A 25,144-nucleotide genomic window follows, 5' to 3' on the forward strand; every position below is an offset into this window, starting at 1 on the left:
AAATCAAATCTGACTAGTAGTGGGTGTGGGTTCGTGTACAACAATCATTTTCTTTCTGGCAACACACCGTTCCCTGATTGAGACATAAAAAAACAAAAGAAGTTATAAAATCAGATTGTGTGACAAATTTTGATGAAAAATGTGACTTTGGAGATTCTGCATGAACATTTGTGAGTTTATCTTGCAGATTCTGTCTTCTTTATGACACTCACAATGATTAAATACTCAAATTTCTTGCTTATGAAGACGATTCATAAAATGACAAATTTGACCAATTTGACTTAGTTGTTTAAAATTTTTACATATACAGTAGGCATCTACATTAGCTGCATATAAGCTTCACAATGATGACTATTGTATTCATAAACTCTGGCTCAATAAAAAAATTATTGCTTGTAAGATGATTGATATTTTTGCACTTCCACATTTTAATTTGCTGTGAATTTAATACATTCTGTAGGCCTATAGTTGAATGGCTCCTGTATAGATTTGATACCCACATTATCCACATTGATTGATAATTGTATCTATAAACTTGCTCACAAAACTTAGAGGTGATTGATAAAATCCCACTTCCAACATAAAATTTGTTGTAAATTTATGTAAATTTGGCAAACCGATAAATGAATAAATCTTTTATTGAATTGATACCACTGTTACCACATCATCCATATAAGCCTCTTATGAAGATGATTGATAGAATGGCACTACCAAATTGAATTTGCTGTGATTTTTTTTCTATAAAAAAGCTCTTCATACTATCGTATTCCCACATTATCTGCATTTATGGTAATTAACACCTCATACAATGAATACAAATGCATCCGCAAACTCAAGATTCCACAATATATTGATTGTAGCGGTCAGACGATTTAGAAAAAAAAAAGCATTGCCAAATAGAATCTGCTGTTAATTTTTGTACAAAGGCCTGTATAAAGCTCATGATACCCACTGTATATCTCCATAAGCTTTATGATGATATACACATAATACTAGGTATATTGCATTCATTATTAATGGGTGGGCTGCGAAAAAATATTGCGCATTATATATATATCCGTGAATCAATTATTCATTGACACTAAAAGTACATGTAGATGAATATGGTAGCCCTATGATAAAACAAGGTGTATTAGACCTCACAATCTGCATCATGTTTAGACAAAACTTTATAACAAATTCGTTATTTGACATTCAATTTTGATGAAATATTTTATAGTGTTAATGCTTCTCTGATTTTTCTCTGTATGTTCAAATCACCTTTTTGTTTTGGTGAAAACCCCCTTTATTAATAATGTGAAAGCTGGTTCAGATTCCTTGATTAACACAATCTAATTAATACATATAATTTAAATATGATTTATAATATCCACTTTCATAATATCATACAGTAGTCCCTTCCATTAAAAGACCTGTTTGGTATTAAAACATGCACTCAGAAAAAGCATTATTGAAGACAAAATAAATTTGTAATGGTAATGGGGGTTTGGAGCCACAAAAGCGTTAACTCATTATTTCATACAGACTCAACACCTACTAGGCTAGCCTGCCTAAATAATCATTACAATAATATGATTTTGTGTGAATTTCCCTTCTATCAATCCCAGTGATTTCAAATCTCAAAAGACTGACCCAAATTGAGATATGTCATGAAAATATTCAACGAGCAAACAATGAAATTTTTATCTGCATTTTGCAAAAGAACTTCAAAGTCTGTAAGACATGATTAGTAGGGTTTGGTCTTTGATTTTTGTCTCGCCCACCAGAGGTGAAGGCGAGTCTTAGGGATCCAAATGTCGTCCGGCGTCCGTCCGTCACAAACCTGTAATGACAGATAACTCCATAACCGTAAGTCGCTTTTCAACCAAACTTTGATGGTAGATGGACTTGGGGGACCTGCATGTTATGCTGCAGTCTGAGGTCATATGGTAAGGTCAAAGGTCATTTTCAGGTCAACGTTAAAGTTTACATGCAAGACTCTCTTATGACACCTAACTCCGCAACCGTATGTCGCTTTTCAACCAAACTTGGATGGTAGATGGACTTGGGGGACCTGCATGTTATGCTGCTGTCGGAGGTCACATGGTAAGGTCAAAGGTCATTTTCAGGTCAACATTAAAGTTTACGTGCAAGGCTCTTATGACAAGTGTTATTCCATCCCAGTCATTTCACAATGAAGTTTCGATATAATCCTCTTGCGTGCCCTCACAAATCATGATATTTCTGGTTATTTTCATAAGTGGGCGAGACACAAAATTGCTTTTGCCTTGTTTCATTCAGTGTCCATTTATTTTCAGAATTGGTTTGGAGAATTCTCAAAGACAGGGATATAAGAAACTGATACAGCCTGATCATCACAATACCATACAGTCTGATCTTGTATTGTGGTTTCTGGTTGAAATAAGTAGGTGCATTTCACACCCGCCCAATATATAATTACTATTTTACAGAATTTCATTTTAAAGAAAACTGTTTTTTAATATCCTGGAAAGAAAATAACCAGCAATTAGTGAGTACTGCTACTTTTCAAAATTACAAGAACTTTGCATTTACAGGAATGTTTGTTGTATAAAGAAGCAAATTTCAAGTGCTTTTTTGTGAGCTATAAATGTCCATCTATCAGATGCAAAAAAAACTTTATTCCTGACTCATAGATATGAGAACTCATCTGGTCCGGTAACACAAAGGTTAGCGATTAATTGTGGATTATTTAATGGAATCAATCGTAGAAAAATGTTCTACGATCATTGCTAAGCTTTGTGTTACGGGCCCATTTGCAACAAAGATATTTAGATGCCTGCACAAGTTCTCTTTTATTTGAGATGGTGTGAATACACCCAGTGAAGGCTGTGGTCACTTTGTTTTTATGTTGTATTCAGTAAAAACAAACCCTTTATTGAATAAGGTGTGAAAGGGGTTCTTCATAACTTCCTTTCTTTTCATCTCTCTTCCTGTCTATGTACACACCACATCTACACGATCTCCTTTCATTGCATCCATTCAACCATGAAATACTAGGTCAGTCCGTGAGCATTGGGAACGAACAGAAAACCCTTGCAAATGAAGCGTACTTGCTTGAAGGATGTGCGTGAGACACGGCATTCGGCCAGTCATTTCACCTGGCTTTGAAAATATATCACTATATGGAGTATAAAGATGTAGAACAGTTCCAATTCAGTTTTTATAAGATAATAATTGAACCCTGAAAATGTCTTTCAGATACTCTCTTGAAAAGCTGGGTAAAAAATTAATCTGTCATAATACACACAAGAGCTTGGTTTTGATTTATTCTGAAAATGATTGTGTAGACAGCTCTTGATTTATTACAAATAATGATTATAATAATACATTTTGATTCCACACAAGGGAAAATGAAATGGATTGAAAGGTCAGAATTTGAAATAAAGTACAAGTTTTTCACATCTTGGAGTAGGATTAATATATGTAAGTATTATAAAGCCTATCTATCCTGCAATTTCAAGATAATGATAATGATCGTGACCCTCACCCTCAATTATTTTCCGATATCAAGATTATCGGCAAAATAAAGGAATACATGACATTTGAAATAAATGATCTATTCTCATGAATCCATCCCAGCCATGTCAGCAGCACCCTACTCCGCTGCTACCTGACCTGACCCGGCTGATATTGTTTAGCTTCCCGTACCAACGATAAATGCAAATTTTGCATCAAAATCACTGCTTTGACGGAAGTAGATTCAAAACAGCGTACATATAGTCCGTATATGACTCGCCATGTGTTATCACAGGAGCCTCCTTGTTAGGGTAGTATATTTGGGTATTTTTTTGCTAAAACCTTATGAATGAAAGCCAATCATCAACAAATTTATAAACTGAAGTTATCGACTGAATATATTTAAAATGTCATCATTTTTACAGGTCACATGATATCCAAAACCCTTGATTTTCGAATCACATGATTTGAAGCCGGCATTCCGACTTTTCGGGTTCAAAGGGTTAAAGAATGATATGAACGTGATGTGATGTATTGACTGTAGACGGATAGTAGAAATTTACATGTATCTTCAGTGTAGATAAATTAGATTAGGTTTATCCTTGACTTGCATGATACATGATGAAAAAAACTAGTCTCAACATTGTTCATAATTCCCAGAGGCTATCACCATGAAGAGCATTGAAATGCATAACCAGGATCCTTATGAAAGTACTATAAAAGCTTTTAAATGTATTTGTGTGCCTTTGTAATGAAAGATTTATTCCATTTCTTCAAAATGAAATGTAATTTTCCATTGCAGACAGGTAATTGTTATTTTGTCGGCATGACATGGAAAATAAATTAGTTAACCTTGCACTATAAACCAATCTTTCACTATAGGCAGGGGGGGAGGGGCTTTTTTATCACAAAAGACCCTCCGTCATTTTTACATAAGTAACAATGTCCACATAAAAGCCGGTACTGGTAATTGATTAATTGATCTGAGATCTTTGCATCTTGAAAGTAGTAGTATGCAGTCTACCTAGATACAATTTAACGATAGAAACATGTGATGACAAAATGAATGAGTATAAGAACTGTAACCACATCTAAAAAGATCGATTTTGAATTCTATTTGTAAGAAAGAACAGGGTTCGTAATAATGAGACTAATAAGAATTGACCTAGGGAAGTTCAAGTGTGTTATGATCTTGTTTGTATTCCATCAAGGTCATATCAGGTCTGAAGCTACTGATAAATACATCAACATTTCCACACAGTGGGAGTAGTGTATTCCCATATGCCTACATCAGGAAGAAATTCCTGTAAATTATGAAAACGTGCTTGGTCTTGAAATATCCTGGTATATACCATTTTGGTCATTGTTACCTCGGAATGGGTACCCGGTAGGATGTGAAAGTCATTGTAGCTTGACCAGTATTGTGTGCGCCTCACAGGCGACTGACTGGAATACTCCCCAGGGAGTGGAGGATGTGCACACATTGTGTGCGGGAATGACTGATTGAATCCGATGACCGGGGTAATAATATATCTGTAAAGCGCTTAGAAACGTCGTTCCGATGGATTAAGTGCTATATAAAAGCGGATTATTATTATTCAAATCAGATAAGTATCTCACAGTGTTTGGTAGATATTCAAATATATATCAAAGAAACTGATTCAATAATTTCTCAAATTTAAAGGAAGGATGAATATGAAAAAACAATATCATGATTGTCCTACATTGTTTAGCTTATATACATTTTTTTTTAATTATAAGAATTATGATTTCTGTCATGTTTAATCTAAGTACACCCCAGCAAAAAGCGGATGAAATTTTCAGCATTATGCTAGTTTGATTTTTCCTGATTCCATTCGAATAAACTTTTTGCTGGGGCAGACTTGTCCTTTAAAGCCTCGACAAAATGTAGCCAGTTGAGTACCATTATTACCGTTTATAAATCCTTCACTCAATTTATGAAAATGATTTCAAATTGAACACTGCAGTTTAACACTCTTCATTTGACTTGAGATTAAGGTTTTATTGCATGGCATGGTCATATTGTTGCATGACCTTCATATCAAACCTAATTATACAAATGGGATGGTTTAAAGGTTAATTAGCATTCACCTTGGGTTTTATGCATAGCAGTTTTACACCTAATTGTCGCCTGTCCAGTACTACTGTGAGTTTGCCTGGGTGCTTATCCCCCATTTTGCAGTGAAGTATAAATGTAAAGGAATGCCTGTGTAGATAGTCATGGTGCACACATTTTGTTCTCACATCCTTGACAATGATGATGATGATGTTGTTGTTGATGATGATGATGATGATGAGGAGGAGGAGGACGAGGATGATGATGGTGGTGGTGGTGGTGGGGATGATGATGATGATGATGATGATGAAGATGATGATGATGATGTGATGATGATGGTGAGGTTGGTAGTGATGATGATGATGATGATGGTGGTGGTGGTGGTGGTGATGATGATGATGATGATGATGATGATGATGGTGATGATGATGATGTGATGATGATGGTGAGGTTGGTGGTGATGGTGATGATGATGATGACGGTGATGATGATGATGACGATGATATTGATGGTGATGATGATATTGATGGTAATGATGATGATGGTGATGATGGTGGTGGTGGTGATGTTGGTGATGATGTTGGTGATGATGATGATAATGATGATTATATGATCATGAAGATTATCAAGTAGGTCTATACCTCTAGATGGAAAACCATTAAAAATATCTGTTACATTTATACTGTAAATTTGCATCAAGCCTGATGATTCTTTTTGATGATGATTGATGATGATGGTGATGATGATGATGGTGATGATGATGGTGGTGGTGGTGATGATGTTGGTGATGATGATGATGATGATATGATCATGAAGATTAAGTAGGTCTATACCTCTAGATGGAAAACCATTAAAAATATCTGTTACATTTATCCTGTAAATTTGCATCAAGCCTGATGATTCACCGGAAAACTGCAATAATTACAAGATGTAAAGATCTTGAATAAGTAGGCTATGTATTATAAATCCTTCGTCCTATGATATGCTGAGTATTTTGTCTTGAATAATACACTACACGTATGAGGTGAATTGAGATGCGTGCCTAGCCAAGGAAGAAGTATTCCATGTACTTGTAAGATAAATACGCACCAATAATGTGTCAGCGCATAATGATGCGACGTTTGAAGTGTGTATGTTGTGTGCAGTATGCATGTACACGCACTGTGTCTGTGACATCTTCGTCTTTAAAGGAGCCTTCTCTCAATAGATGGTACATGCTGCGCAAGAATTTTCTTCATAAATAAAGTGGCTTTGCAAGTCTTCTTAAACAAATAGGCCCTATTAGTACAGTAATATTGATGTCACATCTATTGCAAATCCATGTGTGTCATATGTATAATTTCCATTTGTATATTCTCTGAATATAAGATACAATAAGTCTGTATGGGACTGTATCTATTTAGATTTTCATGAGGGATGTAATATTCTTCACTGAAAAAAAGCCTTGATGAATAGCATTCAGTAGGGGGCACAGTTTTGTCCTTTATATGACCTTGAAAAACACTGCATGTTTTTCATTTTGAAAAGTTTTTTCATATTTTCAGGTAACATTTTCTGATTACGATTTTGGAAAGGATACAGTGTATGGAGAATACATTAGTCACTTTAATGATCCCTTAGCTCTGTAATATTTCCTGAAATATATTGTGTTATATCGCTTAGAGTATATGATATGGGCCCACTAATGATAGTGGACTACCTGTTTGCTTGGAATAGAATGTCATAAATCATAATGCTGCTTGGAGATAAAGGAACCTTGTATGATAATGCCAAGGGTTTTCTTTTCCATTTTCTCATTGGACTGCTAAAAGAAAGCCTCTCTCTGAAGCCTCTTGTGGGTGTGTTTGCACTGATGCTATGCGGAAGAGTATTCTTGCGCCAATTCAATAACATTTAGATTTGAAGTATAATTACAAGTTAAAGCAGAATGAAACCTTTGGAATGCGATTAAGAATCTGAGCGCCAATGAATTACTTCAGATTTAGAATAAGCTATAAGACGACAATTAAAGGAGAATGAAACCTTTGGAACAAGATAGCTTTTGTGAAAACAGAAAAATCAAAGAAACAGATCAACGAAAGTTTGAGAAAAATCGGACAAATAATGAGAAAGTTATGAGCATTTGAATATTGCGATCAATAATGCTATGGAGATCCTCACATTGGCAATGCAATAAAGATGTGTGATGTCACTTGTGAACAACTCTCCCCATTACTTCAGTAGGGCCTACATATTTCAGTTAAACTGCCTCTTTTATCACATCTATCAGTAGATCATGTGTTCTTTCTATACGAGGGCATGTAATACAGATATTTAAAGAATACATCATGGAAAAAGAGTTTGTATCACCATAAGAAAAAAGCAAAAAGAGACATTTTGGGTGTATTTCATAGTCCATCAAAGGGAAAGTTGTTCACATGTGACATCACACATCCTTGTCGCATGCCAATGGGAGGATCTCCATAGCATTAGTGATTGCAATATTCAAATGCTCATGACTTTCTCACTATTTGTCCGATTTTTCTCAAACTTTCTTTGTTCTTATTATTTGATATTTCTGTTTCAACATAAACCTACTTGTTAGTTGTTAGTTGTTACAAATGTTTTATTCCCCTTTTTTAAACACTGTTCATATCCTGTGATCTGTTTGATGCCAACTCCTGTAAAGTTGCTTTGATTGCTGAAGCAGGGGGAAGAAGTTAATTGAAAAAACATTATAATCATCAACACATTGAATCTGTCACACCTTGTTTTGAAATTTGAATAAAAATAAAAACAAATAAATGAATAAGGCTAATAAATTGGTTTGGTTTGATACGCATCAGTTACCCCAGTTAGGCGTGAATGTGAAAGGGGTATGATATGCCATAAATCATGAGTGCCTTGAGATACAGGAATCCTATATGATGATGCTAAGTGACATCTTATGCTCATCCTCATAAAGGCTAATAAATCCCACAGGGAGCAATTCTGGTCTGTACTCATGTTTCTACCAGATGGGTTGAATCCTCAAATCATAATTAATTTCTGAGTTAGGTCATGAAATGATTGGAATGACGATTATTTGGAACACCATGTGGATGTTTTCTTGGTTTATGAATTATGAACAAGTAATTGGTAGACTAATTTAAAAATGATATCAAAGAAGATGCTGATGATATTGATTAACAATTGATGTGGTGCTTATTAGGAATGGATTCAGGGTTGACCAAATGAAGTGATGTAAGGTCACAGGTCACTACCATAGAAGTACATGTACTTCCCCCTATGTTACAAGCCCTCCCCCCCAAAAAAAAAAATGAAATAAAATTTAAAGGGGGCAAGGCCAGCTCAGCAGTCAGCCTCTCCCTTTGATTCAACCTAGCTAGGTTCTATTACAAACGTTTCCATTTAAAGTACATGAGGTAGGGCCTACATGGATATTACTAGCCTATGATTCTACACCACTGGGCCCCAGTTTCATAAAGGACTTGCAACTGTTATAACTTATAATGACAACTACCATGGTAACAGGGCTTAGCAGCCATGGTAGTTGCTAATAATGACAATGTTACAACAGTTGTAACTCTTTATGAAATGGGCCCCAGAGCATTTCAAAACTGATGTTATTAGTAAGCAGAAAACCTTGAATATTGATATTTTTCAGGCAAGGTTATTATTGAAAGGTTACAATTTTATATTAAAGTAAAGTCGGGGAAAACTTCAAAGTGTACAAAAATAACCAAGGTCAATAAGGGGGGCACTGATAAAGTCATCCAAGGCATTGGATGAATTCAAATCCTCAAGCCGACATCTTCACAGGTATTGACTGCTTCTCAAATCATGAGAATTTCTTACATTTGTCCCACAACCACACCATGTCAGAAATTCAAAGGGAATTATGTGCAGTTATTATGACCAATAAAAACAAAAATTGCTTAAACATTATCATTATTAAACAACAAAATTTAAATGGAATTTTTCACAATTCTGACCAATAAAAAAGAAAAATTGTTTGAATGTTACATTTTGAATATTGAACTAATGGTCTTATTAAAACTTGAGTTTGGTTGTACATTGTAAATAATTGCTTGAACACAGCCTTTAGGGTCAAAGATTTCATCAGCAGCCCAACAGTCATCAGGGATTCTCTTTTCTCAGCATTTTCCATCTGGGCAAACATTGAAAAAAAGCAAAGCTGATGACAACTGCCTTGTTGCTGCCGCACCCTTTGCATTGAATGAATTCCCACAATTCATGTACCTTTCTTTGAACCTGAATTTGAATTTGACTTCATTTTACATATTTTACATGTGAACACAATGCAAAAATAATATGACATCAGAAGATTCAACATGATATGTAAATCAGACAAGGCATCATTCATCTAAATTAAATAATACAGCGATTTGAAATCAAGGACACTGTTCTCGTTATACTTTCTGAAACCGGTTCAGGAAACCAGTGTGGAAGATCGCTTTTCTAGCGTTCCCATTTGATCACTCAAAAGTGGTTTTCAAAACCATTTCACGTATAGCAGTCTTGTTGCTATGGGAACACTCTCAGTGGGGTGACATATTACATGCGAAATTCAAAATTGCACTGTAGGCATTTCACATATAGTGTGTGGAGTCGGGCACTCGAAATGTGCAAAGATCACTTCCCGAAGAACAGTTGTGTCCTCACGCTAAAACCACTTTAACGAGGCAAAGCGATCTTCAAAGCTACATCGCGAGATGGTTTTTTGAACTGGTCTCGAAAATCGCTTCCAAGACCACCTCGACCGTTCTCATTACATGTTGAACTAGTTTCCAGTAAACTAGTTTTAGGACGGTGAGAACGGTGTCTGGGACAGTTAACCTTGGTTTTTCAGACTTTCTCATGAAATCAGTGTTTACTGCAGATACATTCATCTATCTTTACTATGATATGATTCCCCAAGAAATGAGATCAATTTGATTAACCCGCTGTATTTCTTCTCCTATTAATAGGAAGTGCGTGATCAGTTTATTACAACAAGGAAGGAGCGGACAGTTCCCAAGTCATTCTCTCATAAACCCATCGTGGTAAGTACAACACATACACTGACAGTTTGGACTTATTATCAAAGGGCAAGTTTACCCGTACTTAAAGTTGGTTTTGGTAAAAGCTTAAAATAACGAAAAACTGTTTCTATTGAACCATTCTTAATAGTTTGCAATGATTTAAAATATTTCTCAATTTGCAGCTACCTCCATAATTGTACTTGTAAGCTGTGGAATAGATTTAATAAATTCCCTTTTTCTAATGGTTAACAGTGACTTAGAATATTTCTCATGTGGAAGCATGCATTGAATTATTTGTATTAAAGCTGACTGCACTATTCAGATATCCACTGGAGAATATTTTTTTAGGTCAGAATAATTTTGTTCAATTTTCTGGGTTTTTTAATTTTTTAAAAAGGCCATTGAAAAATGTATCTACTACCCATGAAATGCATTGTGCATTATCTGTCCCTGTCATGACATGTATAGATATTGGTCATTAATGGTCAAAGGCTGTTTAAGGTATGATTTCCTGGCAGTCTGTTTGGGAAGTTTAGAATATACTCCATAATCACTTTGAAAATGTAACAGCCCTATTTTGGAATTCTTTATGAAATCATCTACTCTTTAATTGATCTAACATATAAGCATTGGTCATCTCATATTGGATTGCTTCCCCCTTTTTATTCTTTCTACTTCCTGTCGGTTTAAAAGTGTTTTGATTTTACTCTATAATCACATTTGAAAAATGTAATGTCTCTATTTAGAATGAAATGAACATTGGTAATTTCAAGATGGATTGCTTTTCCCCCTTTTATCTTACTATTTCCTGGCGGTTTAGAAGTGTTTAGATTTGACTTCATAATTACCTTTGTTGATATTTTCAATAGGTTTCTATTTCGTTCATGACAGGATGTTTAGGCATAAACTAAAACTTGGCATTGGGACACCATAATTAAATTATATTTTAGGTTTCAAGACAGCTTAGATGGTGATAGTACAGAGCATTTTTTTTATCACCCCGAAAGTTCTGAAGCCAGTAAAAGCCTTGAAACACTTTAAAAAGTTTTTACAAAGTATATTTTTCATTCTTTAACAGGGAAATTGAAAGTGTTATTACATGAACCGACCATTCAAATAGATCTGTTTCGTTGGGTTTTAAATATTAATTAATATTAACCCAGATTCATCTCTATATTCCCCAGATACTATAACTTATTGTCAACTTACACAAAATGCAACCCAAAGATACACATTTCTTATTTTCATAATTTAATTTTGCTGAAATTATAACCACCCTGCCCCTGACATTTTCAGTTTTTATAAAACCTATAATTGCATAAATTCATCATTTTTAGATGAATATTGCAATGTCCATATATTTGCAACTAAAAAAATTGTATTAAATCTCTTATGATAAAGGTCTCTTGAATTCTCTGTAATTTACACATGCATGTGAACACATATTTAAGTATTGTGAATAAATTTAAATATATTATAAGTGGATGTCAAGTTTGTGGATTACAAAGTGATACACCCGACAAACTGACAATTTTTTACTTTTATAATAATATTTCTATAGATCAAAGGTGGGATCTAGCTTGTGTTTTAGAGTAAATATTCAATTTTCTTGGATTTGACTTGTAGGTTTTTTTCCTGTTAGCATTTCCTTTTTAGGTTTGTATATTAGTTTCAGTCAGTGACTTTTTGCCTCTAGACTCATATACAGATGTACATAACTCATTATCATGTAGGCCTACTGGCAGAATCTTAGGACTTTAAACTTCATTTCTGGCCATTATATCTAGATTTTATCAAGCAGAGTTCCATGATAACATTTTGTATTCTTCCTGTTCATGTTATGAATCATAAAGTTAGACATGTTTTGTTCACGTATTTGTAAATTTTGGACTACTTCTACTCCTAACCAGGCTGCTACACCAACTAAGGGTCTTGCGGCTGAGCCTTCCCCTGCACCCATCAGACGACATAGCACAGAAAAGAGATCCACCCTGCCTGGATCTACAGCACCAGGTGTCACGACACCAGGGTCACTAACACCGGGTGCATTTACACCTGATGGAGTAGTATCGGGGTTCAATACACCTGGTGCTGTAACACCTGGTGCTGAGAGTGACACCAGTGTGGAGAGTGGTGCAAGAAGGGATTTTGCATCGGCGTTCCTTTTACCAAGCCCAGGGACTCCAACGGCTTCTTTCAATGGTTCTGTACCAGGTTAGTGGTAGTCTGCAAGCACAGACCCATATTTGACACTTAAACAAATTATACTATGTAAAGAGTGAAGACTATATGCCAAACTCCATGTCTGAGGCAGCCACAGTACATAGTGAATCTAGTCTTTACTGCATCAGACTCTGCATTATGTACTATGCAAAGAACAGAGGTCTGTGCCTGCAGACTAGGTTAGTGGTGCATTCATGATAAAAGTTTAATTCTTCTCTTAATTTTTTTTTTGCAAAATCTTGATAGATCTCTCTTTCTCTTGTATCCTTCCTGTGTTAAGATCAGAGGTCATCAGCACCATTGAGATGGCCAAACTTCCACGAAAGGCTTGTTCAGTTCTGGTGGAATTAATTAGTGTTAATAGATTTTGGCAGGTGGTGTGAAGGATGGTAAACATAATTAAATAGGTTCAATGGATCAAAGATCAAGGTCACCAGTCACAATGTATGAAGTTTTGAGTAACTTGAATTTTTTGTTGTTGAAATGGTGCTTGGTAAAGACATTCTTGACATTTTGGGGCTTACACTTGTCAAGAGCAAGCAAAGAAATAAATGGCAGAAATGCCGAAATGCAAACTAAAATGAAGGAACAGAATAGAAAGCCGTGTGAGCACTGATTGACTGTCAAAGCATTGATAATGCTATATAATTTCCATGTGTGACATGTGATGGTTTACTATTAACAGAGAAAGAAGGGAGAAAAGTGAGGGAACATTGTAAAAGTCTAAATCAAGCATTTCTTTACAAGTTATGTTGTAATTATACTTTCAGCTGATTCTCCTGACCTATCACCAACGTCTATCAGGAGTTCAATCAGTATAGCATCTACAGACGACATAGGATCAGTAAGTGATCTCAAAGAACCATCATTATCACTCGTCAGAGAAAACAGTGAACATAGCATCAGTGATAAAGAGTAAGTGTTTGAATGATTCTACTGTGTATCTCAAGAAGATCCACTTATTAAATGGCTGTCAAATGAAAAGTCAGATGAAATTCTGGAGGAAAGCTTTCTGACTTTTAAATTTGAGTCTGAGCTTTCCATACAGATTGACATTTTCTCCAGTATAATATATTTTTATTATATGGCAACAATTTAAAAAATGTAGTTTTGTTTTTCAAACACACAGTCAAAGTAATTTACTTTAGGTTTATTATCATGTGTCACATATTTTATATTACATAAAACAAGAGTTATTATAAAAAATGAAGGTAAAGAAGACTTATGAAATTCTTGTACCATCATGACTTCTTAAAAATGTAACTATGAAATACTTTGGGGAGAAATACATGTATGAAGAAACCCACACAAATTTGACAGATGGTACACAGATGAGTTTGAAGCTCAACTTGAAATTCTGTATACCGTTAACTCTTTAAGACATGTAGATTCTTATCAGCACTCGTTATATTTGTATTTAGTTTATGATAAATACACTGATATATTCCCAAATTATCCATATTTAAATTCCAGGAATGAAACAAGTTACAACTACTTTAAACTTGCTGCCAAATTATCCAAATAGCCTGAAATGAAGAATGTCTAGATATGTGAAACTAAGTTCCTACTCATCTTTCTTTGCTGACTAATTGAAAAATGTCAAATGAATCACTGCTGATGTTCTTATTATGATGTTCTTAATCATCATCAATCTGTCTATTTTATGACCTTGGTGTCTGGTGTCTTCATGATAAATATATGATCTTTAGTAATGACTGACTCTTATGAGAGAAGTACGCAGCTTTTATTAGGTCAAGATCGGGCTACTTTTCTCCTGAAATTTGTTATCAGTTGTTGATTTTCTATTCTTAAAAAGATAGTACGACCAGTACGACAATACACCAGACGGTGGACTGTACTGTTTCCAGAAGAAGAAGAAGAAGATATGTCCTTAAGAAAGGTGTGCAATAATATGTAAAAGAAAGGGAATTTGGCATGATCAAATATAATTTTGTTGTTTTGTATTTACACAGCATAGCAATATGGATTAAGTAGGAGGTATTGATGTAATCTGTGATATTATCTTTTGATTGCAGTAGTATGGTGTTTGAAGAATCCAAGACTGAAGAGGATGGAGACGTTGAGAGTACTAGTGATGCAGGAACAGAAGATGACCTGGAAGAATTGGACAAAGAGACACTTATACTTAGATTACAGGCCGCCAGGGAAGAGAAGATGTAAGTAATCCACTCTTATATACTTTTATTTGTCCAAATCTATTGATATACCAATACCTAATTCAATTCTTAGTTAAGAATGGAACAAAGAAACACTTATGTTTAGCTTAGAGAAGAGAGAGGATGTAAGTCTTCCATTGTTGTAATAATAATTTCTCAAGCCTCCTGGAATACCAATACTTAATCCAATTCTTTTGAATAATGGGACAAAGAGACACTTATGTTCAGGTTAGAGAAGAGAAGATGTAAGTTTTCCATTGTTGTGGTATTATCTCCAAGCCTACTGAAATACTGAGAGTTAATCCAATTCTTTGGGAAGAATGGGACGTTGGGGAGCATGGAACACAGGCCTCTCTCTAGGGAAGAAGAAGTGTAAGTATACCATTGTAGGATGAGGGATCCTATGTTTGGACACTATGAAAAAACACAATTTTTAAAAGAAATTTGTGATGTATTGCTCCTAAATATTTTTAAATTACCATTTCTGACAGACAATGGGAGTATGTACTATTATTTGCCCAATCCTCTAGAAAGATGTATACTTAATCCAATTTTCCTGAAATATTTTACAATAGTTACGGGCTGTGAGGGAGGAGAAGATATAAGCATATACATTGGTCTGTGGCATCTTTAAGATGTTATTAGCCATAGCATTGCTTGTATAAGACAAATCAAGCTTTGGAATATTTGTATTGGTGTAAAGCAGCATCCACTGAAAAATTTATTCAAACATGAAATTTTATTTTAGGTGTAGTATTTGTTTACTATTCTCCTTTTCAAGAGGAAGCAAAAAGGTGAAATGAATCATGTCAAAAGTTAACATGTAATATTAGTAGTCTCTATTATTTTCATATAACAACTATAACTCCTTATTAGTAATTTAAAAGGTGATTTGCATATTGAAAATGTAATATTTCATTTCTATTCTCTTTTTTTTTACTATTTCTCCTGTTCCAGTGAAACTCAGAGGAAGTTAAAAAGTGCAATGAACCGAGAGACCACATACCAGCAGATGTTAAAGAAGAGAGAGCAGGACATCATGAGATTGGATGATAAACTTGGACAATTGGAACAGGTGCAGCATCTTAGCAGGTTAGTATTCTGAAAGACATTAGAAGAAATTATGCCAAGAGATAGTGCCAAGGATCTTATTATTTGTACCAAGGATTGTATTATTTGTATGAGTTCAAAGTGATAATTAGGTTCATGCATTTATAGAAAATTGCATTGTCAAAATATGCCCAAGTAGAGTATCCAATTTTGAAACAATGTTCCTCCATTTACATGAGTATGTTTTCTCTCTTAGAAAAATCATTTGCCAAATGTTCCATAGTCAACAGTGTCGATAAGCACTTATCAAAATATGGAAAGAATGCAGGCTATCTGTGGCACCTGTGAAATGCCGCTGACTCCCAGTTTCAGCTGCAGTTTTTCCTATGATACACAGATGCTAATCCCTTTGGGGAAGGGGGAATTTGATTTTTTTTTACAGTAACCTATGGGAAAAGAATAAGTCACTTCAACTGATAAATGTTTATTTGCGTACACTCTATTGCTTTTATACTTTAATAACCAGTATATACAAATGATAATGGACTAAGGATATTGCCATCCATCTAAAAATAATCTATTCAGAGTTTCACTATTACCAACCCTGCCTTTTATTTGAGCTGCTGTTTCCATTACTGTGTATTTAAGAAATGAATCCTGCTTGATACCCATTCACCTCACCTGGGTTTAGTGTGGCATGATGTGGGTAAATTGTACCTCCTATCATTGATGAAACTGATTTGATTGAATTTCATTTAGGGACCTGTTGAACGAGGAGGATTTGAAGACGGCTAGAAGGAACGTCCTTGATCTTCAAGATACTCTCAAGATGTACCAAGAACAGAATGTCTTCCTCAACTCAGAGGTCAGGAAACAAGCTGGACTTAAATGCAGAGCTAGGGCCAAGATGGAAGGCATGCAAAGGTAAGTTATTAGGATGGTGGTAGTGCAGGCAAGTGGATGTTGATGGGGATCTCTTTCCCTTGACTGTTTGTTCCCACAGGGTAAACACTGAGATTGACATGTTTATACATGTATAGGGGATTTATCATGTTAATGAGAAAAGTTTTTGTAGAATTTGATACTATTCTGGTGCTAATCATTTTCTGTGTGAAAGAGTACCATGGCAAACAAACCTTATTTAATGCTCTTTATATTCTGCACATCTGCTAATATGGTCCAGTACACTTGAAGTCATTAGCTCAAACTCCATGGCCAATGACTCCCAAGACTGAGTTGAGAATTGTCTTTTGCTGGGACAGTGGTTTTAGCAGACAAATCTAGGAATAGATAGATGAATATGACAATGAACTTATTTTTTTCATGAATAGGAGAATAGCCCACATGGATGCTGAGCTGTCTAAATGTAAACGAGAGTTCATTCACCTTATGACCTGTCATGTAGAGGTCACATCACTGGACCATAAGGATAACATTCCAATGAAGCTAGACTGGTCGGATCCAGTAAGTATCATCCTTTTCATTATAACCGAGTACTGAATATAACAAAGAGTTTGTTCTTATGGAGCTCTTTGATGTTTATAAAGTCTGAAACCTTGACATGACAAAATGCCTCAAAGGTCAATTCCATATTTAGTTGATTGTTGGAGTCATAATTTTTCCCTCTGCAAAGTTCAACATTTTGCTCACTAAAAACGAAAGAGTAAATTATATTTTATGAAGAAAACAGGAAAGTGAATAAAAATTCTGTAGAGTAAGTAGTTAGGGGGTTCTTCAGTGCAATACTTGTCAATTTAGATTATTTGAAATACTAAGTTTCCTTGTGTATGTGTTGTTTCCTGCAGAAATACAAGAGATTCCTAGAGATGTATGATAGTGCAAGACAGAAAGATGTCACTCTCCCAGATCCAAGGTGAGTCAAATATTCTAATATCAGGTAATGGATAACTAGATGATGATGGTGATGATTATGACGATGATGATGATGACGACAATGATGATGGTGATGATGATGACGATGATGATTATGATGATGTTGATGATGATGATGACAACATTGATGATGGTGATGATGATGATGATAATGTTGATGATGATGATGATGATGATGATGACAATGATAATGATGATGATGACTATGACGATGATGATGACAACGTTGATGATGGTGATGATAATGAAGATGATGTTGATAATAAAGATGATGATGATGATGGTGATGATGATGATGATGATGATGATGATGATGACGACAATGATAATGATGATGACTATGACGATGATGATGACGATGATGACGATGATGATGATGATGATGACAACATTGATGATGGTGATGATAATGAAGATGATGTTGATGATGATGATAACGTTGATGATGGTGATGATAATGAAGATGATGTTGATAATAATGAAGATGATTTTGATGGTGATGATGATGATGATGATGATGATGATGACGATGACGTCATTGTTGATGATGATGAAGAAGATAATGTTTATGCTCAAGATGATGATGATGACGATGGTGACAATGATATTGATGTCAATGATGATTGCTTATCTTTACCCTTGTCAAGATGGTTGAAACTCCTTGAATATCATATTATCATGAACTACCAAACAACAGAGTAATGTTACATAAAAACCTATCATCAATTACAAATTTTAAAATGTATTGCAATTTTCTCCCACAAATCAAACACCTCTATGTCTATAGCATACACCAGTCACTCATAACTTGCCATTGATGCCAAGAAGTCATGACACAGGGCCAGTGCAATAAACTGTATTGCCAATACCAGTGTTATGAGAAACTTTTATGATGGTTCTATTACAGGGTAGCGATGTCAGAAGGGATCACTGATCAGTATGGATTTCAACAGTATCATAACAATCAACCTCTCCTATTCCATCAAGTCTGTCATCTTCTTGATAGGCATATCCAAGGATACTCAAGGGTAGGAACATAATTTATTCATTTCATTTCCATCAAATCTATTTAAATTCATGAAATTTGTGGAATACTTTTCAGCACGTTTGAATTTCAATTCATGATTTTTTAGATGTTTGATTAAATCCATGGTTCGACTGTAACAGATTTAGAAAAGCCTTATTTGATCAAATTCTGATCATCAAATTGGCAAAAGCTGTATTATCAGTGGCATGGGCATAGCATCATTCTTTGTGAAAATAAAATGTAATTTGATTCAAGATTTGCTACGGGTGTGTTGGCTTAGTTGGTAGAGAGTCTGTCTCACAATCGGGAGGTCAGGAGTTCAAACCCCGGCCACATCAAACCAAACAACGTTTAAAGATGGGAGTTGCTGCAACCCTGTTTGGCGTTCAATGATTAAAGGGATAGAGCCACGTCGATCTGGCGCGGCACAGCCCACGATCAGTTGGGCAAAGCAAATTTTTCGAGTATTTCATTTCATGTCTGTGATGGAGATATTTGTTTTTTAAGTCTTATTTGATCAGTTTTCATCCTTCAAATTGGCAACAACAGAATTGTAATGTATTAAAGGCCATGTTCTCCCAAACAAAATTTGTTTTTAATGAATTAGACCTCTGTTGAGATTATGTTCCTTTAAGTGCATACTAGGGACATTGATTGAATGGCAGATCTAGTCGGGTTTGATATGAGACAAATTCAAGGACCCTAGTGTTTGTGCACAATAGGGGCCCCCTCAAAACTATTATTGTTTAATACGACTATGTATCCTACACTTCTGATTCATCCTGCTCGTACCATTCATTGTATATTATCATATTCATTTTTAATTATGTCATCCACAGAAAGAATCTGAGCATCGGAAAGCATGGGAGGCATACATACAGAAACATGATCACAACTTTGTTGATCATCAGGTAGGGTGATATTCTTGTACCCCAATCTGAGATCTAGTCCCATATTTATAGGTGAACATTTCCCCCCCCAAAAAAAAAAAAAATAAATAAATAAAAAATAAAAATAAATGAATAAAAAAAAAATAAATAAATAAATTAATTAATTAATTAATAAATAAATAGATTGATAAATGAATAAATTAATAAATAAATAAATAGATAAATAAATAAATAGATGAATAAATAGATAAATAAATGAATAAATAAATAAGTAAATAAAATAAAATAAGATAAGATAAAATTAAAAAAGAAAGCAATAAAATAGAGTGAAAAATTAATTAAGTAGATGAATGAATAGATGAATGAATGAATGAATGAATGAGATGGATGGATGGATAGATAAGTTAATAAAGTAAGTATAGTAAGTAAGTATGTAAGAAAGTAAGTAAATGAATGAATAAAATGATAATGATACACCTTTTTGTTTGCCGACCCCCTTTTTTCTCCATTTCTATTTTATCTCTCAAACTGCTTAAGCCATGATAATTGAGAGCATTGCATATTTTCATATGAACTAGAAAATTATTGACACACTCACATCCAAATAAACTTGGGTGATTTGCTTAGTGTATTTTGTAGTTAAAGCAAAATAACCACTGGAATTGATGAATCATATTCCTTTTTAATGCTCACCATGATCCAAGAATCATATTACAATCTTAACCTGTTGAATACTGATACGTGTAATCCCCATAGGCTTTGAATAGGGATCACACAGTTCCAGTAGGTGGTGAGTTGATATGATTGTATGAGAAAGCATTAATGATGTTTTTCATTTCATGTTATTGATGAAAATGTTAATTGTGATTTCTATTCAGAGTGAGATGCATAATTTGGTATATGGAGGAGTACCCCCTGAGTATCGGAGTGAAGTTTGGACACAGCTTATCATGGATAGAGTCAAAACAATCAAAGAAGGAAAGGTAAGCCTATTCCACAGTAATAAATCAATATCACATTATTTATATTTGTAGAAATACAAGAATGCAGCATGTCCCTAAATGTGGAACTGGGAAGATTGAATCAAAATGAGATTTGAATACAGTATATTTTGCATGTCTAAGTTGAGCAATTTTTTTTTTAATGATTGGATGAGGCCATCTATCATATTTGAATCTCAACTCACCTTCACCTTTCACTATAAACAATCCTTAGTATTCAGGTATTACAATTAATTGTTGCGAATGTCAAGTAATTAGATTAAATTGTAAATGTGCTGAAAAACACTGGTGGGGGGGGCACTCAGCTGATTATACATGTGTGATATATATGTGCCTTTAATCCTTAATTGCAATACCAAAACATTGAAATATGAACTTACATCTACGATTGCAACTTCCCTGCAGCAAATCGGTACCATGTTATAGTCGAGTGTGCCTTTCCTAGGGGCTAGTTCTAAGGCTTTAGATTCTCGCACAAGATTTTTCTGCCTAATCCTACTATCCCCCGTCCTCCTTGTATGTATACTGGTGATTGCTAATGCTGTGTGTATATTTTTCATTTGATTTTCATATGTATTTTACCTTGTTTTACTGGGAGCTACAACTCACAAGTTCTTATGAACTTTTCAGTAGTTTCTGCTTTTCTCTCATATGTCATATTCATTCTTGTACATGTTGTATATTGTTATCTATATTGGTGAGAAAATAAATTGAACTTGAACTCTATGTTTCAGGGAGAGAACTATTTCCAATCTCTGTGTGATCAATGCGATACATCACCAGCTGTAGAAACATACCGTCGTCAAATCAACTTAGATCTACTCAGAACTATCCCTCATAATACACACTTCAACAATGAACATTCTAAGGGGGTAAGTCAACTCTGTATTTTATCAAAATAATCCTTGTTATTAACCATATGTAGGGGAAGGCGGGGTAAGTTGTGACACTTTTTGCATTTTGCATGTTAGAATTGATATGACTAGTACTATTATAGAAATAAGTACCTTGCCTTTAAATTTGATTCTTGGGAAATGTTTTTCACCTACATATAACTTTCTACCCCCACACTGAAAGTCATTGTGACCTTTGAAAAAAACCGATGTCAAATGGCTCAACTTGCCCCATATATGGGGTAAGTTGTGCCACTGTCTGGGGTAAGTTGAGCCACAAAAACTATGTACAAAATGTATGGGGGGAGAACCAGCATGTCAATTTTTTGTTTGAAGTCTTTTCACTTGCTAATTCTCTATAAATACTAACATCCTTTAAAAGGAAAAGAGCAGTCTCTGTAAATTTTCTCCTTTCAGCCTGCATTTCAATCGAATTTTATGGTTAGTTTGTTTTTTAAGATACATTACCATAAGAATTACCATGGCTCAACTTGCCCCATGCTGTTTGGCTCAACTTACCCCAGTCCGAACTTAGTGCGATAATTTTGTATCCACACATTTATTATGCATCCATCATATAAAAGACTATGACAAGAATGAAGATCCGTACCTGGACTAACAATGTTGTTATCATGTCTTTACTATATTTAAAGACGTGTGTGTGAATAAAGTACTCATCTATTTCACACTCTTTTTTACTTTTTTGGCTGAAATTCATACTTTTCCCTTTAAAAAACTACTTTTTGTTTCAAAGTGGAAAACAATATGGTGGGGTTAGAGGTTATGCCATGGGTCATCAATACATGACACCACCACAATGTCTGACTCATTCATTATTGACCTGGGGCTGGTGGCTCAACTTGCCCCTATGCTCAACTTACCCCGCCTTCCCCTATATTATATTAACCATCTAGGTCATCACCACCATCATCACTATCTTTATCATCAACCTCAATTATGTCATCATTATTTACATTAGTATCATCATCATCGTCACTATCCTTATCACCATTATCATCTTCTTCATAATCACCATCATCACTGTCATCATCATCATTTTCACCATTGGAATCATCATCATCATGCTATCCTTATCATCACCATATTTTCTTCGTCACTCCCATTATGATCATGATCACCATTATCATTTACTTTTTTTGTTAAGAATTATTTGCAAGTAGTTTGTGATGTTTTTTTCTTGATGGTATATCCTCCCACACTTTTTCTACTTAAATAATTACATATCTCACTTATTCCATGAAGTATTACTTCATAATTCCCCATTGTTTCATCTTCAATTACACCATTACAGTTTATCTTTCAATGCTAGCCACATCTAAATCTTTGATAGGTAATTAGATTCTGCTTTGCATGAATACCTAAATTCTTTAAAAAAAAGACTGATGAATCTTGTATAATTTATGTTTTCTGTAGATATCCCAGTTGAGGCAGCTCCTTGAAGCATTCTGTGTTCACAATCCTGAGATTGGTTATTGTCAAGGAATGAATTTCATTGCTGGAATGAGTCTTCTATTCATGGATATAGAAACAGCTTTCTGGTGAGTAGCATTCAACATTCAGTTACTTGTAAATCATCTACTATAAGCATCTAGGTATGTTTCACAAAGAATTAATTCTGGATAATAATCGTTCTTAAATTCCCAGTTGCATATAGCACATCACTTCATTGATCAGGTCGTGCTCAGGGGACATGCACTACTACATGTACATTAATGATCATGCATTAAACATATATCCATTTGCATTTAAGCATGATTTCCATTCATATTCAACTCTTAGTTAAGACCCCCCCCCCTGAAGCTATGTTTCAGAAAACTATCCAATAGGTTACAAACAGATTTCACACAACTTCACAATCAACTGGAACAAGGTCATGAGGTGCATTTATTATAGTGTGACAATTTAATATGTATATTATAACCAAAAGCATCTGTGATAAGTTTCTGTAATAACCATAATAAAACCTAATGAATAGAGGTTTTCAGATTTTAAAGAGTATGAAAATGAAAGAGATTTCAATTGCCAATCCATTCACTGAAGAGTATTAATTGATTTGTTTCCGTGTAGTATATGAAGTAATCTCTCATGCTAATCGTGTTGGTTGCAGTTGAAGAGTACTTCTTCCCCACGACTCGTAGTTTGGTTTGTAAATCTGTTCCTCTCCCATGCCATATGTGTCTGGTTGGAGATGTAGATATCCCCCACAACTAGTAGTGAAGTATGTAATTCTGTTTCTCTATCTCTCATATTATAGGTGTCTGGTTGCAGTTGTAGAGTACTACTTCCCCCACAACTACTTTGATGCTAGTTTGATAGGAGCTCAAGCCGATCAGTACGTCTTGAAAGAGATCCTTCAATGTCGATTACCACGATTGCACGCCCATCTTGATGATGTTGGGGTTGAGATGTGTTCGTTCACTCTCAATTGGTTCCTTGCTATCTACTTTGAGGTGGTCCCATTCAATGTAAGTCGGTTTTAAGTATCATTGTTTCTCTTTACATCTCAATTACCTCAAGAAATAAGGTTATTTTTTTCCTTCTGTCACTTATTCTTTTTTAGATATATTCCATTTTAGTAATTTTTCGCTTTTCAAATAAAATACAACACAACGGAGCAAAATCAGTATAAGCTGTTTTAAGTAGTAACTCAGATATCAAGAAGTAAATTGATATTTTCATTCTTCTTATTAAAACATGACTTTTAATCATTATTTGCTGTCATCATATTAGTTTTGTCAAATCTTTATTAGGTACATATTGTGGTTATTTTCTTGAAACATACATTTTTTGTAAGGATTCTGATACACGTGACAATTACATTTCTCATTCACTTTTAGGTAAATAGTGTAACAAGAGTATACTTGAAGTACAGAAATTAGTTTTTGTGGGATATTTTAGACTCACAGATTATTGTTTTCTGAAGGATTATTGTGCAATCATCTAGTTTGATAATATTTCTCTTCCTGCTTCTATTGTAGACCTTACTGAGGATCTGGGATTGTTTCCTTCTGGATGGTCTCTATGTTCTCTTCCAATTCTCAATGGCATTACTACAGTATCATGAGGAAGCTTTGTTGAGCAGGAAAGACATTCTAGCTCTGCTCAAAGACACTAAACAACTCTGTAAACTCAGCTACAACATAGAGAACTTGGTTCAGGTACTGTACCAAGACTGGGATTCTAATGCATGTGTGCATATCCCTTGTGATTAGAAGGAATTACTGACTAGCATGGTTTAAGATTTGAGATTATTTTGTGTCAGATATGCCCTGTGAAATTATGAATATATATAAATGAACATGAAAGAACATACAGAATAATGAAATTCCCCCTCTGTCAATCTTGGCCATGTCCCATGTGTGTAGATTGCAACTGTTTGAAATCAATCTCA

The 25,144-nt window shown here is 34.7% G+C and overlaps 1 protein-coding gene across 3 annotated transcripts in view; it reads left to right on the forward strand.

The window, feature by feature from the left end:
* LOC121429197 (TBC1 domain family member 2B-like) overlaps positions 1-25,144 on the forward strand; it is a 67,641-nt gene that overhangs the window by 32,536 nt on the left and 9,961 nt on the right. For all 3 annotated transcript variants that reach the window (XM_041626144.1, XM_041626145.1, XM_041626146.1), the window contains exons 5-19: positions 10,525-10,599; positions 12,489-12,792; positions 13,572-13,716; positions 14,838-14,978; positions 15,936-16,070; positions 16,788-16,952; positions 17,360-17,492; positions 17,834-17,901; positions 18,829-18,949; positions 19,788-19,859; positions 20,717-20,821; positions 21,574-21,711; positions 23,167-23,291; positions 24,008-24,218; positions 24,732-24,911. In XM_041626144.1, coding sequence (XP_041482078.1) covers positions 10,525-10,599; positions 12,489-12,792; positions 13,572-13,716; positions 14,838-14,978; positions 15,936-16,070; positions 16,788-16,952; positions 17,360-17,492; positions 17,834-17,901; positions 18,829-18,949; positions 19,788-19,859; positions 20,717-20,821; positions 21,574-21,711; positions 23,167-23,291; positions 24,008-24,218; positions 24,732-24,911 — 2,118 coding nt within the window. The remainder of the gene's footprint in view (positions 1-10,524; positions 10,600-12,488; positions 12,793-13,571; positions 13,717-14,837; positions 14,979-15,935; positions 16,071-16,787; positions 16,953-17,359; positions 17,493-17,833; positions 17,902-18,828; positions 18,950-19,787; positions 19,860-20,716; positions 20,822-21,573; positions 21,712-23,166; positions 23,292-24,007; positions 24,219-24,731; positions 24,912-25,144) is intronic.

The sequence above is a fragment of the Lytechinus variegatus genome, chromosome 15 (genome assembly GCF_018143015.1).
Source record: "Lytechinus variegatus isolate NC3 chromosome 15, Lvar_3.0, whole genome shotgun sequence".
Lineage (NCBI taxonomy): Eukaryota > Metazoa > Echinodermata > Echinoidea > Temnopleuroida > Toxopneustidae > Lytechinus > Lytechinus variegatus.